At 51.0% G+C, this 17,974-nt stretch overlaps 1 protein-coding gene across 4 annotated transcripts in view; it reads left to right on the forward strand.

The window, feature by feature from the left end:
• ASTN2 (astrotactin 2) overlaps window positions 1-17,974 on the forward strand; it is a 1,072,177-nt gene that overhangs the window by 754,558 nt on the left and 299,645 nt on the right. For all 4 annotated transcript variants that reach the window (XM_056138490.1, XM_056138491.1, XM_056138492.1 and 1 more), the window contains 2 exons: window positions 13,739-13,863; window positions 16,801-16,905. In XM_056138490.1, coding sequence (XP_055994465.1) covers window positions 13,739-13,863; window positions 16,801-16,905 — 230 coding nt within the window. The remainder of the gene's footprint in view (window positions 1-13,738; window positions 13,864-16,800; window positions 16,906-17,974) is intronic.

Raw genomic sequence — 17,974 nt, forward strand, 5'->3', positions numbered from 1 at the left:
GAGTTCACTGTCCCCTGGATCCAGGTCACACAGACCCTGCAGGTGAGTTTAGGGAGATAGACAGGGTTTTGACTTGAATCACGTTCATTTGCATCTGGGCTATGTGATCTGGGGCACAGCTGACCATCCCACCAAATTGCATATATAGCATCTGAGAAACACAGATAATGATAGTACTTGGTGGGGGAAATACTGAGACCTCGTGAGGTTGGACCTAGTAAGGTCCGACTTTCCCTACCCCCAGATCTTAAGTTTAATGCCTCAGATCCCTTTCTTGGGGTGGTGGAAAGTATGACAGAGACCCCTATGGCTGCCCCCTTCCTCTGGCATGTTCCCAGTGTTATGACAGGATGAGGAATTCCTACACTGACACACACCAGCGAGAGATGGAGGGCAAAGTGGTCGAGGAGAAGATAATGTTTCTCTAGCCTGCAATTTCTTTCAATTTCAGGATCGCAATTACTTAGGGCAGGAGTTCGTAACGGCCATGCCCAGAATGTTTAAGTGAGTTTGGGGCCTCTGGTGGAAACGTTTGTGACTCAGGCTTCACAGTGTGTGTGTGTGTGTGTGTGTGTGTGTGTGTGTGTGTGTGTGTAAAGTGCTTGGGGCCCTTGTTCACATGCACCATTGTAAGAATGTGGGAGGAAATAAGAAAGGTGTATGCTTGGCCAGAGGGGTAGATGGCTGAGTAGAGCTGAGGGCTAAGATTGCATCATAGGTACTAAAGGAACATGATTCCCCCTCTCTGATCCCCCCACTCCTCTCAGCACCATAATGCAGATTAAGAACCATTACTTTGCAAGAGTTAAGTGTCTTTGTTTGAATTGCTGTAAACACCATGCCCCAGGTGGCTTACACAACAAACATTGGTTTCTCTCAGCTCTGCAGGCTGGGAAGTCTAAGATCAAGTGTGCACTGGGCAGACTCACATCTGGAGAGTACCAGCTTCCTGGCACCATCTCCTCATGTTCTCACGGGGTGGAAGGAACAGCCAGTTAATTCCCGAAGGTCTCTTTAATAAGGGCACTAATCCCATTTCACGCAGGCTCCATACACCTGGCTGTCTTAACGATCTCACCTTCTAATAACAGCCCATTGGGAATTAGATTTCAGCAAATGAATTGGGGGCAGACACCAGCACTCCCTTCCATTGCCAGAATCTTAGGGAGGACGACAGTGCATTTAACACATGGTGTGCGTTTAATGGAGGGCTTCCATCTGGGATGCTCATCCAGCACTGGTATTTTCAATGAATCAACCTTTACTTTCACCATTTCATTTGGGCAGAATTAAACATCCCTGCGTTGCTTTTTAGAGCTCAGAATTAGACTGTTTCGAGTCCTGCTTACTAGTTATACACACCTAGCCTCTTTAACTTCCTCTCCCTCTTAAAAAAATGAGAAGAGTTAAAGAAATAAGCTCAAGTGGCAGAGCTCTTCTTGCCTGGCATGTGGGAGATCTGTGGTTTCAGTTCCTGGCATCCTGTGACCTCCAGGAGTGATTCCAGGTTCCCCAGCACCCTGGGAATGGTCTGAGTCATGAAATGAGAATAAGAGTTCTATCCTACTAAGGTTGTGTGAATGTGATATGTTATCTGTGCCAAGTCCTTAGGAAGATGCTCATATCATCAGTCATCATTAAAAACAGTACATGCAACAACAGGTAAGATGCCTTGCCTGTGCCCATCCTGAGTTTCATTCCTGGCACCACATGGTTCACCAAGCCTCTCCAGCAGTGTTCTCTGAGCACAGAGTCAGGAGTAAGCCCTGAGCACTGTTACATGTGCCCTATCTATCCGTTACACACACACACACACACACACACACACACACACAATCCTTGGCTACTCCATGTGTTGGATGTCTGGAGAAAAAATAGGTAGATGGAAGAAAGAAATGAAGATCTAGGCTCCCAGGGAAAGATTGCCTTGCTTCTCCTGCATCCCGCTTGGCCACGAGGTATTCATTCATTCCCTGAATCAGCTCTCACTGAGTTCTTGTGTGTGCAGACATCCGTGTCACAGCTCAGTGCCCAGCAATGAATGAGGCAGGCACAATCCCGTGTTCTTCAGAGGCTCAGGGTTCAGAGAGAGAGACAGTGAGTGAGTGAGCCAGATAACAGCCTAGCAGGAATATGTGAGGACAGAAGAAGGATGGGAAGTGTGAGAACTCAGGGGAGGGATGTAGAACCCCTAAACAAAGGGGGAATCATTGGCAAAATTCTCGAATAAAGGAAATACACATGTGGATGGCCAAAGCCAGGCTTTTGGGATGAGGGTGTGTGAACCCCCCAGGTCCCTGGGCAGAGGCTGTTCTCTGTCCCGAAGAGGAATAAAGGGTGCCAGAGGAGAGACGTGACTGATCAGAGACATAGCTGATCAGTGTTCCTAAATGAAGATTCAGGGTGGTTCTGGAGTTGGGTTTAGAGTCATACAAAAGTCCTGAAAGTGGAAGGGGGAGGCTGCAGAGGGGGACAAAGTGACGCAGCTTGAGGTGAATCTGACTTGCCCTGGCTAACTTTGAAGATGGGGGAAAGGGAGCTTGAACTAAGGAATGTGGATGCACACATACAGCCAGAGAGAGGGGGAGTGGAGAGGGAGGAGAAAGAGAGAGAGAGAGAGAGAGAGAGAGAGAGAGAGAGAGAAATGGATCCTCCTCAGGGATACTGGGAACATTGGTGGTGGAGAATGGGCACTGATGGAGGGATGGGTACTCGATCATTGAGCTATGACTGAAACGTAAGCATGATAGTGTGTAAGTCTATAACTGTAACCCACGGTATTCATTAAAAATAAAAAAATTAAAAATTAGAAAATAAGGTAAAGGTAAAGGTAAAGGCCCTCCCGTTGATCGTCGATTTGCTCGAGCGGGCCCAGTAACGTCTCCATTGGAGACTTTGTTGTTACTGTGTCTGGCATATCGAATACTCTCGGTAGCTTGCCGGGCTCTCCGAGAGGGGCAGAGGAATCGAACTCGGGTCGGCCATGTTGGCCGCTTGTAAGGCAAATGCCCTACCCGCTGTGCTATCGCTCCAAAAAATTAAAAATTAGAAAATAGGTAAAGGTAAAAGGTAAAGGCCCTCCCGTTGATCATCGATTTGCTCGAGCGGGACCAGTAACGTCTCCACTGGAGACTTTGTTGTTACTGTGTCTGGCATATCGAATACTCTCGGTAACTTGCCGGGCTCTCCAAGAGGGGCGGAGGAATCGAACTCGGGTCGGCCATGTTGGCCGCTTGTAAGGCGAACGCCCTACCTCTGTGCTATCGCTCATTAGAAAATAAAAAATAAATAAAGGAAAAATAGGGCCCAAAAAGAAAATATTTAACCAAAGGTGAAAAAAAGAAAGAAAGAAATGGATTCTCCTCTAGAACCTCCAGCATTGTGTGCAACCTTAAGGTTAGAACGGAAACTGTCTTGGGCGACTATCTCCAGGCCTCTTAAGCTCAGAATGTGCCTGTGTTGTTTTTGTTGATTCCCTGTGGCAACCACAGGATGCTCACATGTAGAGCAAAGGACCTTCATTTCAGGAAATCATCCTGGCAGCCAGATGGCCAGCAAGCTGGAGGAACCAAGCCTTCTGCAAAGAGTATTTGTCGTGGTTGTCCTATCCCTGGGTATCTGGATTGCAGCTCTGTGAGGTGTTCAGTCTTTGGGAGGGGAAAAGGGTTCCAGTGGGAACCATACAACAGTTCCCTGTGACTGGCGACTACTGAGTCTGGAGAAGGAACACTTACAGGGTAGGGTGCTCTTGGAATCAGAACCCGGGTCTAGGCAGAAAAAAGTCCCTGCCCAAGAAAGTGGCTTGGGGGCAGCTTCCTGGAGTTGGCAGTGTGAAAACTGATGAGAAAACGGTCAAGAGAGCTCAGAGGAAACTGCAAAAACGTTTCAGAGTTGCCCCTGCTTTGAAAGAGTCTCGGCGTGCGCAGGCAGGGAGAAGTCCTGCTTTTCATTGGTTTGGGGGCCACACCTAATGGGTGCTCCTGCCAGTTTTCTGCCCAGGGGTTGCTCCTGGGGGTGCTTGGAGAGCATCTGTGGTGCCAGGGCTTGAGCCGGGGATGTTTCCATGAGGAACATGAACTCCAGCTGGTAGAAGTCTGTTCCAAACTTGGAGAGCACACCAGTGGCTACGGAGCTCGGGGTGGCAACCACGAATCTGGATTGGTAGTCAGTTCTGCTCCTGGCAGCCCAGGGGATATAAAACTCAGAAGCCCCGAAGGAATCGCTTCTCCATCCTAACACCTCGCACATTTCTCTGAGTGACCCTGGTCAGGCAGCCACACCAGCACGGGCTGCTGTACCACCAACCAAGCAGATTTGCCAGCCAGAATCCTGGTCATGAAGCTGGGAGTCTGGAGTTGCGTTGACAGTGGGAAGAGTGGGCAGTCCCGAGGGCCTGCCTGAAGGAGGTGATGTGCACCAGACACTGGGGTCTCCATACCTGAGGCCTCCTTCCCCTCCCAGCTCCACCCGGCCATCTCAGTCTTCCCTGGCAGCTGCTGGGCCTCTTAATGCTCTCCCCACTCCAGCCTTGATTATTTTCTGGCCCTCTCCATCCTGTGTCCAGACAGTGTCCTCTTCCTGCTTAAAAGCCTGCCGAGACTTTTGTTGGCCCCCAAATAAAGATTCTCATCATCACCTAGAAGGTTTCAAATAGCCGATTGCTGCCTGCCCTCCTATCTTTGCTTCTTATACAGTAGAGGTGCCTCCACACCCCACCCTCCTTCACACACACACACACACACACACACACACACACACACACACACACACACACCCCTTCCAGATTTCACAGGTGCCATTCCTTCTCTCACCCCACCCTCCCTCCCTTTCCTGTTTTCTCACCTCCTCCAGGGAGCCTTCCCAGTTTCCCAGTGTGGGTTCAGCACCCCCCTTGCTGCTGTCCTTCCTTGGCCCCAGCACCCCCAAGCCTCTCCAGGAACCTTATACTTCCCCACTCTAACCTGGAACCTGGACCCCTCTCTCTCGCAGTGAAGAATTTGAACTGCTTTCTCCTGGCAGCGGTGTTGGTCTATCCTCTTTGCCACGTGCTCCTTATTCCCTCCATTCTTGCCCTCACTAATGAAGACCATGGGCAGCTTCTTTCGAGGGACACTGCCATCTTCCTTCCTGAACACCCCCACCCCACCCGCTGACCAGGCAGCTTCTCCCGACCACGTGTCTCCAGGTGCGGATAGAGGTCACTGGGACACGCCTGTCTCTGGGTCCTCGCTAGGACTCACCTGTGACTCCCGAGCTCAGCCTGGGGCCCTCCCTGCATCCACGGCACTGGCAAGTTGGAGGCAGCCTCCTGAGAGGGGCCTGCATGGCAGAGGTCACTGCCAAAATCCAAACGATGAGGCCCCCACGCTTGGCTTGCTGAAGCCCCTTGTTAGCATCCTTGACCTCCTCCATCGGAACCGTGGCTCACACCCAGAAATCCAGCAGCTTTGCGTTCCCAACGAGGATGATCCTGGGGGTTGACTTCCACCTCCCCCCAGAACTTCCTCTCCTTGGAATTTGCATGCACTTAGGGACTAAAGGGGCTTACAGGACTTATACCCTAAATATGGGGAAACAACCCCCATGGTTCCTGCTCTCTCAGCCCACTGGCTGGTATCCTTAGCCTGAGCTGGCACTGCCCTTGAGGGCGGGCTACTAGGGGGCAGGGCCGTGACTTGCCAAAGACCTGAGACTCTCCAGCGAGTCTTCCCAGCCTCCTAATTTTCTCCTTGCAGCAGCCCCTCTCCCCTATGGGAGTGGCAGGCGGTAGGACCTTCTCCTTCCTCTTCGGTTTGGTGGGAGCTCCCAAGGTCCTAGCCCGCACCATCTCTACATGAAAACAAGACCCTCTGATCTGAGGCTTCCGGACTGGCTTTGATACTGAAGGAAGCCTCGCTCCAGTACGGGGCTGGCTTTACAACCATTGTCTAGCTGGAGACACTACAAAGTCAGCTTTGAGATGCAGAGCTGAGTGATGACCCCTTTTTTTTTCCGGAGATGGTATCTCTGCTTCTACCAAAGGGATGGGAGCCTTTGATTTAGCAGGAGGGGTGCCACAGACAATGAGATGCATGGAGAATGGAAAAGGCTCAGTTTTAACCTTTTAGAAACCGCATTTCCCTTGCACAAGTTTGCACACTTCTGTCAGAAGTATTTGTACACAGACATTGACTATCAGGTTTGGGGCACCTTGAGGGCAGAGGACGTCTGTTTAATCCTTGTAGTCCCATTATCTTAAGACAAACAGTGGAAAGAGGAAAAAAGGAAAGGAGGAAAGAGGGAGGGAGGGAGGGAGGGAGGGAGGGAGGGAGGGAGGGAGGGAGGGAGGGAGGGATGCTGGCTGATAGTTCATTATGCCAAGCACAGGGCTTTAATGCCTGCCAATAAGAAGCAGATTACCTGAGAGCAGTTTGTATCTCCTCCCCAAAAAGAGCAGAGCTTGGAGGACAGGGCTGGGGTCTGGCACCAGTATGATCATCTGTTTCAACTCCAGCAGACCAGCTAGACTCAGTGCTATAGAATGGCCAGAGTGTCACCAGGTGATAGCACCTCTCAGGTAGGTGCTGGAACAATCCAGGGGGCAGAAGTCGCCCTGAGTGCAGTTAGGGAGAACTTCCTGTTTGTTCAGGGGAAGAAGATACCTTTTCAGGAGAACCTGGAGTGATGTTTTTTCCTTCTAAAAATAGGTCAGGGAATCAAATCATCTGGGACTCTCTGGCCTTGATGTAGGCAAATAGACAGGGAAAGGCCCTGCACAATGAAACAGGCCAGCATAAGTTCTGAAAAGAAAATTCCAAGGCTGGTCCACTTTGTGGATACAGATAAGACCTTGAGCAGCGGACCCTGAGGAAATTGGACCCCCCCCCCCTGAAGGAAATTCCTCGAATTCCCTCGGACCTCTCCCTCAATCTGATTAACTTTAGTGATTCAGCCCAAAGAAGACCATCACCATTCCCAACCTCCCTGGTAACCTTCTTAGCAACGGACTTTTATCTGGGGAGAAGCCCCATGTGGGGCAGGTTGGAGAAACCCTATAAAGGCCACCTTGAACAAAGGAAAGGCGCACATGTGCCCATGTGCTGCTTGCACCCACGTGGCCGAGCACATGTGGTGCTCGAGCACATATGTCACCCGCATCTCCTCTCTTGAGATGTGTACTTTCATGCTTTCATGTCTAATGCTAGGATATGTGTAGGGGCTCTCTCCATCCTTGGAGAAACCCGTGTTCTCTCTTGAGTGCGTTACTCTCTCTCTCTCTCTCTCTCTCTCTCTCTCTCTCTCTCTCTCTCTCTCTCTCCCCATCCACAACTTAAAAACCCTCCAAATAAAATCTATTTGCTTCACTCTTGAAATTCCTTTCTGCGAGGCAAGACAAGAACCCAGTAACTCTGGGTCCTGGGTGTCAGAGGTGGTTGGGGAGAAATTGACCGTCTTTCTCCTTCCCACTTCACATAAGTCACCCATGGAGCCCACCGACAATGGCCTGACACCTTTGCATGCTGGGTACTAAGAAACAGATTTTGTTGAGCCTCCTTTCTCTCTCCCCCAGACCATCCTGCCAGGAGATGTCAGGGTCACCAGGAGAGCAGAGACACACCCCCCCCCAACACACACACCCTATCATCACAGGATGCTTCCCCCTCAGCCCATATCCCCTCTCCGCAGGCAGACAGGCTGGTTCCTGGGACAGGAGAGGAGGTGAACCAGGCAAAAGCCCTCCTTACTGTCACAAATCCGATGTCCTTGTAGGGGCTCTGGACAGCATATGGGGACCCCCACCCACTCCCCCACTGCAAACTTAACAGCCTTCCTGGGGGGATGGAAAGGCAGCCTAGAGAGCTGGCTTGCTCTGGGGTGATTTACTTCCCTGAAATACCTCAATTTAAATGCTAATTTCCCCGAAGGAGGATGAGGGCTCTGCGTGCTGGAGGCTGTGTATTAATGTATCCAAAACGAATATTCTTAAATGCAAGGGGGGTGGTGGGGGGAGCTGGCAAAGAGGTCAGTTTTCCTTGACTCCCTTGCTACTCTGATCTGTTGTTCCTTAGTGGTCCTGGGCGGTGGGGGGGATGTTTTAGGGGGTGGGGGGACGGATGCTGGAACTGGGTGGGCCCGGCTCTTGCCTGGGTGTACAGAGAATCTCCAAGAAACTCAGTATCTTCTGTGGGATTCAGCTAGCAGGAACCCCTCCGCCTCTTCCTCTCACCTTTTGCCAATGAAAGCCCCCAAGAACTTGCATCCACATCTCCATGAGTGTAAGAGTGTGAAGACCTTGTGCTTCACACTCCAGAGTTATTTTGCTTCCCTCCCCCCACAAACAAGATTCAGAAGAGCACCAGGAAAGCGTGCCTGCCCCCCGGAAGTGGGCATGGTTTTCTGGATACAGTGGTTTCTGCTGAAGACCATATGCTTCCTGCCAGCCTGTCTCTACAAGCCCCTTCCCCCCATCGCCTTGACCTCCAGCCCAAAAGAACTGCACACACGTGTGCACCTTTCACCCAGAGTGGGAGGGCATTGGCCATCACCTGGGCAGAGGGAGATCACCTCTCCCTGTCGGGTTCCTGTGAATTCCCAGGCCCTGGTTCTATCCCCAGCCCCAGGGGAGCAGGTCCCTGCATACTTACAAAATTAAAAAAAAATGACTTTGAAGCTTTCTGAGCAAAAGTTGGAGTTTTAGGCATGACTCCTGGAAATCTCTCAGATCTGAAGCTTTCTGGGGCCCTGAGACAAAAGATCAGAAAGACACTGTTAAAAGACAGAGGACGTGCCCATATGCCTTTTGTCCCTGGATTTCCAGCCTTAGCTTCCTCAACAATGTCCACCCAGCAACTACCAGAACACAGTGTGCTGTGTGCCGGGCACAGGGAGTGGGACCCTGGAGGAGGGGTAGGGAGACGGGGGGTGTTCCATGTGCCCATCAGTGGTTAGCATCTGTGAAGCTCTTCCTGGAAAAAACAGATGCTGGAGAGAATAGTGCAGAAGAACTGCTCCTGAGTGTCTCCCAGGCCTTGTAATCAAGTATGGAATGGTCAGTGGGAGTCAGCCAAGTGCAGGGGTGAGTGCAAGTCTTTCGGAAGTGGAGAGTTGGCAGAGTGGTTGGGTGCTTGCCATGCATGAGGCTGAACCGGCTTCTGTCCCTGATACCCTGTATGATTCCCTGAACCCATCAGGAGTTGATCCTGTTGTACCCGAGTTTTTGGGTCACGGCATGAATGACACAGTCAGAGAGACAGTAATGCAAGTGCAAAGGAGTTTTATTCCAGTTAACTGGGGTCAACTATCTCATCCACAAAGTGGTCTCTTGATAGTGACCTCGACCTCCAAGTGCAAGCAGTTTATATAGGTTCCAAGGTTGAGCAAGCCTACGATAACAGTGACCAAGCAACAGCTGTCAGTGATTACTTGGTATTTGATAATAGTCAGTTTCTGATTGTTCCCAAAAAATGAACATAGTGACAGTCAGTTTCTGGTTGTCCCCCCCCCCAAAAAAAGGACATAGTGACCCCTCATGACCAGTCAGATGATCTAGCAGTTCCTTACCAGAAATTGCAAGTTCAGTTCTGGGAAACAGAAACTTAGGCCTTGTCAAAACTTAACGTTAACTGTGGCCTGTCATGGCTGCAGTCTGGCTCTAGCTAGTCTGACTTTCGGATACCTAACTATCCTTGAGCGGCAAGCCAGGGGAAAATCCCCCAAAAAGCAAAAACCAAAACCAAACACCAGACGGAGGGCAAATCCCAATTGTGCCCTTTGCAGAAAGGGATGTTCTTCCTTCCTCCCTGAGGAATTCCGGGGCAAGTGCAGCGGGAGAAGCAGGGTCCAGGGACACTGGAACTCAGAGCGGAAAGAGTGGACTGGGAGATACAGGAAGGGACGCCCCACCTCTGACTTCCCACTGCTGGATCTCTGGGTTGCAGAATAGGGAAACTCCAAAAAACGTTTTCAAATGTACAAGATGTCTGATGCCCCAGGCATCCCCTCTTCCTGCATCCAAGATGTATGGTGGAAAAACATCTGATAAATTGTGTCAGATAACTATTCGTATGCATTAGCATTTAGGTGTGGGGACGTTTGAAGAAATGGTCTCTGGATCAGTCTGTGAAGCATGCCCAGTTGTCTTGGGCAAACACAGACACACTTAGGCACACACCAAGGCATATTTATTTAGACATGCTTAGGCACACCAAGACTTGCTTACAGCCTCCACTGCCCTTGCAGCATCCTTCCTGGGCACTCGGCTGGCAAACAGCTGACGGCCTGTTCTCAGGTGGGCCTCATGATCAGGAGCACAGACTTTGGATGCCTCACTGTGCACGCGATTCCCGAGCGCCTGGATTGACAAGCCTGCTGAGCTGCCGTAAGCGCTTGGCCTGAGCCACTTCCTCACTATGGGATCCACAAGCTACTGAGTCTCGCCAGCATTGTTTTCTACATCTGGAACGAGTCATAGCTGTTGCCTTCAGACATCTCCTGCCATTAAGATGTTTCTTGGGGTCTCGGGCTGGAGCGGGTAGGGCATTTGCCTTGCATACGGCTGGCCCGGGTTTGATTCCCAGCATCCCATATCGTCCCCCAAGCACCGCCAGGAGTAATTCCTGAGTGCAGAGTCAGGAGTATCCCCTGCGCATTACCAGGTGTGACTCAAAAAGAAAAAAAAAGATGTCTCTCAAAGATGAGCATAGTACGGTGGATAAGGCCTTGCACACAGCCAGCATGGATTCAAGTCCCCAGGACACCTTAATGTCCCCCAAGCCCTGCCAGGAGTAATTCCTGAGCACAGAGCCAGGAGTAAGTCCTGAGCACTGATAGGTATGGTCCCTGAAACAGAGAGAGAGAGAGAGAGGGAGAGGGAGAGAGGAAACATTCTCTGCCCCTCCATCTCTCTGTATCTGTCTCTGTCTCTCTGTGTCTCTGTGTCTCTGTCTCTCTGTGTCTGTCTCTCTGTGTGTCTGTCTCTGTCTTTCTCTTCCTCCCCTTGGCCACCTCCCCCCACTTACAGCAAAGCTGATAATTATTTTTATTTTATTATCTCCTTAAAATGTATTATTTAGATGGTAAAGATTCACTAGTGTCCTGGTGGTTTTTATTTTCCCCACCCACACACCACATCCACTCAAACTCCGGGAATCTGAAGTCGGTTTCTGACCGGCCAACCCGAGGCCTTCTTTCGCTCGTGGGTGGGTTCTGAAGCCGCTGTCTGTCGCCCACCCTGCCAAGTCCCCAGGGCTAGGCGTCCCCAAGGCTTCCCATCCGCGCGCAGCACCTGCCGCGGTGGAAGGATGCAAAGGCGCCGGGCGCCCTCTGCTGGCAGACGTGGCGCAGGACGCGTGATGACCGCTCGGGGTGAGGTGGGGTGTGAGGGAAGGTCCCGGCTGTCTTCTCCTTCACTGCTTCAGCCTGGCCTCGCTGCCCACCCGCCTGCCCACTGCTGGCCTGTGCACGCCGACGCCTCCATCGTCCCTGCTTTCTGGGAGCCGAGAGGGAAAACCGTCCTCCGAGAAAACGCAGGTGACTCCTAGGTTGCTCACGGCCCCGCCACCCAAGGACTCAGGGGGTCAGTCCTGCTGGTACTCAGAGGGCGGAGGGTCTGGAAGGAGGCAGGTGGAGGGGGCTGTCGCCCTTGCCCTGCGGTGATGAAACACGTGCTGGTGGAGGTTTGACTCAGGTTCCCTGGAAAGTGAGGTTGGATTTTCAGATCCTGCTTCCCCAAGGGGCTCAGACTTCCAGACTTCTCTGTCTCCAGGCAGCTGTTTCCCCACTGGATGACTGAGGTCTCCATCTGAGGGGAAGGTGGAGGGGGGTCCCCCAGCATGTCCTGGTTCATTGCTCCCTTGAGCACTGCTGTGACTCTCTCTCCAGCTCCGCCAACCCCAGGCACAACCAGCCAGGAGGGTTTCTAGCACTGCAGGACCAGGACCAGAGACTCCAGGCTCAGTCCTGGGTTGCAGCATCCCAGTCACATGTCCTTGAAAGCTGACACAACTTGAACTTCAGCTTTTCCATCTCCCACTGACTGAGTCTTTAAGGGCCTTAATCTCCTATAGTTGGGTGAAGACTAACTTGGTGTTAACTTTCCTTGGAATGTTGCCCAGTTCATAGAGGCTGCTTGGTAAAAGGCCATTATCTTCCTGCTGAAGATGTTGCTAGGGATGGAACTCAGGGACCCAGGCATTGTGGGCAGTGGGTCTCGCCCCCTCCTTGTCTTCCTTGAGTTACCGGAAGCACAGAGCTAGAAGTTGCCCCCTATCACCATTGGGTGGGACTCCAACCCTTCAAAAAAGAAAAAGAGGTTATTATCATCTCTGTTACAGAAGTCATTACCACAGACTGAATCACTTTCAGGAGCCTCAGTTTACACGTGAAAAAATGGAGAGTCCAATAGAAGGACTGCACTCATTTGTGGAGTAACATGAGGCTGACACCTAAGGATAGTGGATAGACGGGACAAGAAGATTGCTCCATAACTGCCTCATGAGCAAAGGGGAGAATGCAATTGGAGTAGAGAAGGGATCACTAAGAAAATGATGGCGGGAGGAACTGGCTGGGATGGGAGATGTGTGCAGAAAGTAGAAAAAGGACCAAACATGATAACATCTCAGTATCTGCATTGCAAACCATAATGCCCAGAAGTAGAGAGAGAGTGTGGGGAATATTGTCTGCCACGGAGGCAGGGGGAGGGTGGGGGGGATGTACCGGGGATATTGGTGGTGGGGAATGTGCACTGGTGGAAGATATTGGTGGTGAGGAATGTGCAGTGGTAGAGGGATGGGTGTTTGATGATTGTAACCCAAACATGAAAGCTTGTAACTGTCTCACGGTGATTCAAAATTAAAAAAGAGAAAGAAAGAAAGAAAGAAAGAGAGAGAGAGAAAGAAAGAAAGAAAGAAAGAAAGAATGAATGAATGAAGAAGAAAAATGGGTCCTAAGGAAGGCCCCAGATTACCTAGCTTGGATTCAGGAGGGATCCCAGTCTTCAGCTTCCTCTCACACTTGCCCCTGGGGTTTTCCAAGGGAGGGAAAACCAGAAGCTACCAGCATCCCCCAGAGTTTCTGAAAGTCAGACTTGAGTGAAGCTTCTACATGGCAAATGTATTGTCTCCCGAAATTGGCTGGGAAGGTGTGAGGGTCACAGGGAGAGCTTCTCTATCCCCAGGTCCCCTGGCACCCAGTTCTCCATGCCACCCCAGCACGTGCACCTTGCATGGATAAGCAGACTTGGGACAGCGCTCCCTCTAGCATGTCTTTGAGGAAAGGTATGTGCCCCTAGGGGCCTTTGCACAAAATGAAATAGTCCTTGGAACCCTGTTCAGCATTACTTGGTACTTGAAGGAGGAGGCAGATCTCCCCGCTCAAGGCTTCCTCCTGGCTCTGTGCTCAGGGATCACTCCTGGTGGTACTCGGGATCAAACCTGGGTCGGCCACATGCAAGGCAAGTGCCGTCCCTGCTGTCCCAGACTCGGCTGCTTACCTCACTGGTTCTGCGGTCGGAAAGACCTGGGGTCAGATCCCAGCACTGGAACACCTCTGAATGTCACACCTCACGTGGTCGGGTTCTGTGAGCAGGAGCCTAGAAACAGACCCAAAGGGCATCAGTTTTCAAAGTTGATGGTGATGGCAGGGACCATATACTCTGGCCCCTCGTTTATGTTTTGACAACATGCTCTTGTGTCCCTGAGCCCCGTCCCGCCTGATAGCATCCTCTTCCTCCTTCCTGCAGTGTCTCTGTTACTCTCCACAGGGAAAACAACTTCATCAAGGATTTCCCTCAGCTGGCCGACGGGCTGTTGGTGATCCCGCTGCCAGTGGAAGAGCAGTGCCGCGGGGTCCTCTCAGAACCTCTCCCAGACCTCCAGCTGCTCACAGGTAAGACACACATGCCAGGCCCTTCCCAGTCCCCGACTGCACAGTTGGTGCTTCGCATCAAGAAGGGACCCCAGGTCTTGCTGCTTGGTGAGGGATGAGGAAGTGTGAGGGGTTACTTCTGGGCTTTTGCTGTGGGCTGGGTGGGATTAGGGGTGTCCTTGGAACCCCAGATTACTGAGCAGAGGTCAGAGCTCTTCTCCTGGCAGATTTCAAGTTTTCAGCACTTGTATTGTAAACTCTTGTTGCTAAACTACATTCAGCCGCTGCCCCACCTCCAGAACTGAACCACTGTACCCCCGAATAGCACCTTTACTTTCACCAAGCTCCCAACCATTCTATGCTTTGTTTTTTTTTTGTTTTTTTTTTTTTTTGCTTCTTGGGTCACACCTGGCTCTGCACTCAGAAATTACTCCTGGCAGTGCTCCAGGGACCATATGGGATGCTGGGAATTGAACCCGGGTTGGCTGTGTGCAAGGCAAGTGCCCTACCCAATGTACTATCACTCTAGCCCCCATATGCTTTGCTTTTTGAGTATCACATTTAGGGGGCTTGTTTTGTTTCGCTCTACCCAGTGGTACTCAGGAGGCTTCACCTAGTTCTGCTTTGGGGGACTACTTCTTGTGGTACTTGGGGGACAGGCAAAGCCTTCTCCCCAGTCCTGATTTCCATTCTTTTAGATCAGGGAGACCCAACAGACTTTGCTGATTTCATGGCAGTGAGAAGGAGCCACGCACTGTGGAATGCTTGATGCACACAGTTCTGTCAGTGGTGTGAATTTTAGGATTACTGGTTTGGGTTTGGGAGTCTTTGGAGATACACCAATCATGGGTCTGTTAACTTACCAAGAGTTGAAGCCAAATTTGAAATAACCAAGAAGAAAAAAAAATCTCTTCCCTTCCCTCCCACTGGATGAAATCACCTTAACCTTTGTGTGTGGGGACCTAGATAGTGTCAGGGAAGATGGGGCTCTGGGGCTCGGGGCATAAGGACAAGGAACAGAGTGAAAGTGGGTGGGTGAAGATGCCCAGAAATAGCCATTGATGGAGCAACTGCCCTGCTATGTACCAGGCTCTGTTCGAGGTTCTTCATGGAGTGGAAATAACACAGGCAATGGCTTTGACCTCTAGGAACTCATTTCCAAAAGAGAAGCTCAGATTCCAGGCAGAAATTCAGGGAGAACTGGAGATAGTATCAAAGAGGAGGTTGACAGATGAGGTAATGATTATGTAGCAGGGAGATCCAGGGAAGAGTGATGGCAGAGAAAGAAAACGGTTTTAGAAATGAGTTGATCATTAGAGGAGGATTTTTTTTCCATCTCATTTAAACATCATGCCACTGAGAAGTGAGTTGCATCAGCAGCCGACACCTTTGGGCTCTCCTCCCTCTCTCGGGGATGGGTCTCATTGCCCGATCTCCCTCCATGCTCAGGAGAATCATTCTAACCCGCACCAGAGGCTGCAGTGTCAGGCCCTGGGAACAAGTCCCCCTGGGCAGAGCCTGTCCTCTGCCCTGATGCAAAACCAGACTCATTTCTCCCTTACCCACTGCACTTCTCTCCTGGCCTCTGCAGAGAAAGGACAGAACAGAGAGAGCAGATCGAGGACAAATTGATAACAAAATAACCTCGCTCTAGTGGGCCATTCTTTGGGGGGTGGGTGGGGGGAATCATGAATATTTTACTTTAAAATGAAAGCCTCAAAAAAAAAAAGATCTTATTCCTGAAAAGGCTAAGGAGAGGCAGGAAGGAAAAAAAAAGGTTGACAGTAATGGACAACTTTAATACTGCAATAATGTCCAGGAAGAAATCATTTGTTCCAATGAGATTCTCATTTTAATCTTGGTATCAAATATCTCTTTAAGTGCCTCCGCACCAGGGGACAAGAAAGAGAAAGGGATAGAAAATGTGCCTGCCGCTTGCAAGGATACATAACAACAATAATAATAACCGCTGATATGACTAGCATTTCCTTTCCTTGTATTTCCTCCCTTGATTATAAAACGGGAAGTCTGTAATGCAGAGAGGAGAAAATTTAGAAAATGGAGATGAATATAGGTCGGGACGTGAGAACCTTGTATATCCTGTAACCACCAACATCCACAACCGCTTGTTCACATTTTGTTTTTCCTTCTTTAAGTGTCTCTGGTTTCCCAAAGCCCTTTGAACCGCACGTGACTTTGAGGTGACCTTCAGTTAAAAACAGGGTTCTCTGGTCTGAGAAGTTCAATTCTAATGTCCTGCACCCTCCTGGAGTTTAATATGCAAGTGAAGCTATGAACAGCAGAGAGAAATTCTCTTTGCAAAAACAAAAAAAAACACATTTATCTTCTTTTAGCCAGTGTTGCTTGAAACAGGAACTATATCCACGTGCATTGCTTATGCTTGCTGCATGTGGGCCTCAATTTCTGTGTCAGGAAACAGTGGTGATTTCAGGGGGCAGCGGGCAGAAGGGGGGCAGGTCACCTGTCAATCAGGAGTGTTCTCTGTAATGCTTTATTGGGGCGTCTAGGAAGTGGGGAGCTGGCACCCAGAAAGAATGGGACTCAGCAAGCCCTGGGATCTCCCCAGGTGCCTGGAAAATCAGGGCTGTGTGGGATGCTTCAGTTTCTGAGGACGTTATGGAGGCCCCCTGGCATCTAGTATCCCTGGGCAGCTTGCCTCCAGCGAGAGGCCTGGAAACCCACCCTGGTTTGTAGGAGAGAGGGGTTTTGCAAGCTGTTGGGCAGAGCATCAAGGCAAGCTTGGGGCTGAGAGCAGAAGCCAGGTATGGGGGTTCAGGTAGAGCTTTTGGCCCCAGGAGAGAGCTCACACTCCCGGGTCCACATCTGCGTATCTTGGCAAAGGTGGCTTTGGCATGACCCAGAGTCCTGGGTGAGGGTGGAGGAGGGTGTCATGGCGAATGCCGGCTCACTCACAGGCACATCTTTTTCCCTCCCCAGGAGACATCAGGTACGATGAGGCCATGGGTTACCCCATGGTGCAGCAGTGGCGGGTCCGAAGCAACCTGTACCGTGTGAAGCTCAGCACCATCACCCTGTCTGCAGGTGAGGACCACCGGGGGCCACCTGCGCTGTCACAAGCCTGGGGTGTGTCGGAGGCACTGTGGAGGGGAGGGGTGTAGAGTGATACTCAGTGAGGGGCCGTGTGACACACAGGAGGGATGTGAATCGAAGTTCTGTTTCTCTTTCCCAAGTCTCCAAAGCTGGTGGCTGGTATAGCCTTCTCAGTCCCTGCTCCTCTTGTGTCTTGGTTGATAACTTTTCCTTCCCGCTGCTTCCCCCACCATCCTCCTTCTCCCTAAACACTCACCCCTGCATCGCAGCCAGTCACCCCCCAGTGCTCTAGCAAGGATTCACTGTTCTCCAAAAGAAACTTGCTCTTTTGTGCCAACTGAGCTTGCACAAGCTGTTCCCTCTGCCTGGCTCTTCTCTCTTGGGGACTACATCCCCCAAGACCTGGACCAGCCTGCCTGTTCTCCAGCCCCTCAGGTGAGTTGGAAGAATTCCTGGGGCTGTAAATGCTGCATCCAGGCTCAAGTAGAGCCTTGGTGTCATGGGGCTCTGTCTCCCTGGCATCCCAGAGCATCTAGACGTGAGTCCTAGATCTCCTGCAAGCTATTCACAAGGGGCTTAGCACATGAATCAAAAGAAGCACAAGCCCAAACTAAAAGAGGGGGAGGTGGACAGACAGCACAGTGGGTAGGGCCCTCACCTTGCACATAGCCCACTCAGATTTGATCCCGAGCATCCTTTGTGGTCTGCAGAGTGATGCCTGATCAGACTGATGCCTGAGCATTGTCGGGGGTGGCCTCCGAACCAAACCAACAAAATAAACACAGACTGAAATGCAAGGATGACAGAAGGACTCGGGAGAGATGCGTCCTGTCCTTGGACTTTCTATTTCCCATTCTAACTCCTAATACTGCCCTGGAGTCTCCTGTATCCCACCAGCTCTTTCTTTGTCTCATTTCTATGAGCGACGAAGAACCACTGTTGCCTGGGGAGGGGCACACACAGCCCTTACTGCTGCCACGGTTTAGCACTCAGCCATGTGTAGCATCTTCTTCCTTCTGTCAGCGCTGGGAGGAAGGCCTGCTTTCCCCCATTTTTCTTG

This window comes from Sorex fumeus, unplaced genomic scaffold, assembly GCF_029834395.1.
Source record: "Sorex fumeus unplaced genomic scaffold, SorFum_2.1 ptg000129l, whole genome shotgun sequence".
In the NCBI taxonomy this organism is placed as follows: domain Eukaryota; kingdom Metazoa; phylum Chordata; class Mammalia; order Eulipotyphla; family Soricidae; genus Sorex; species Sorex fumeus.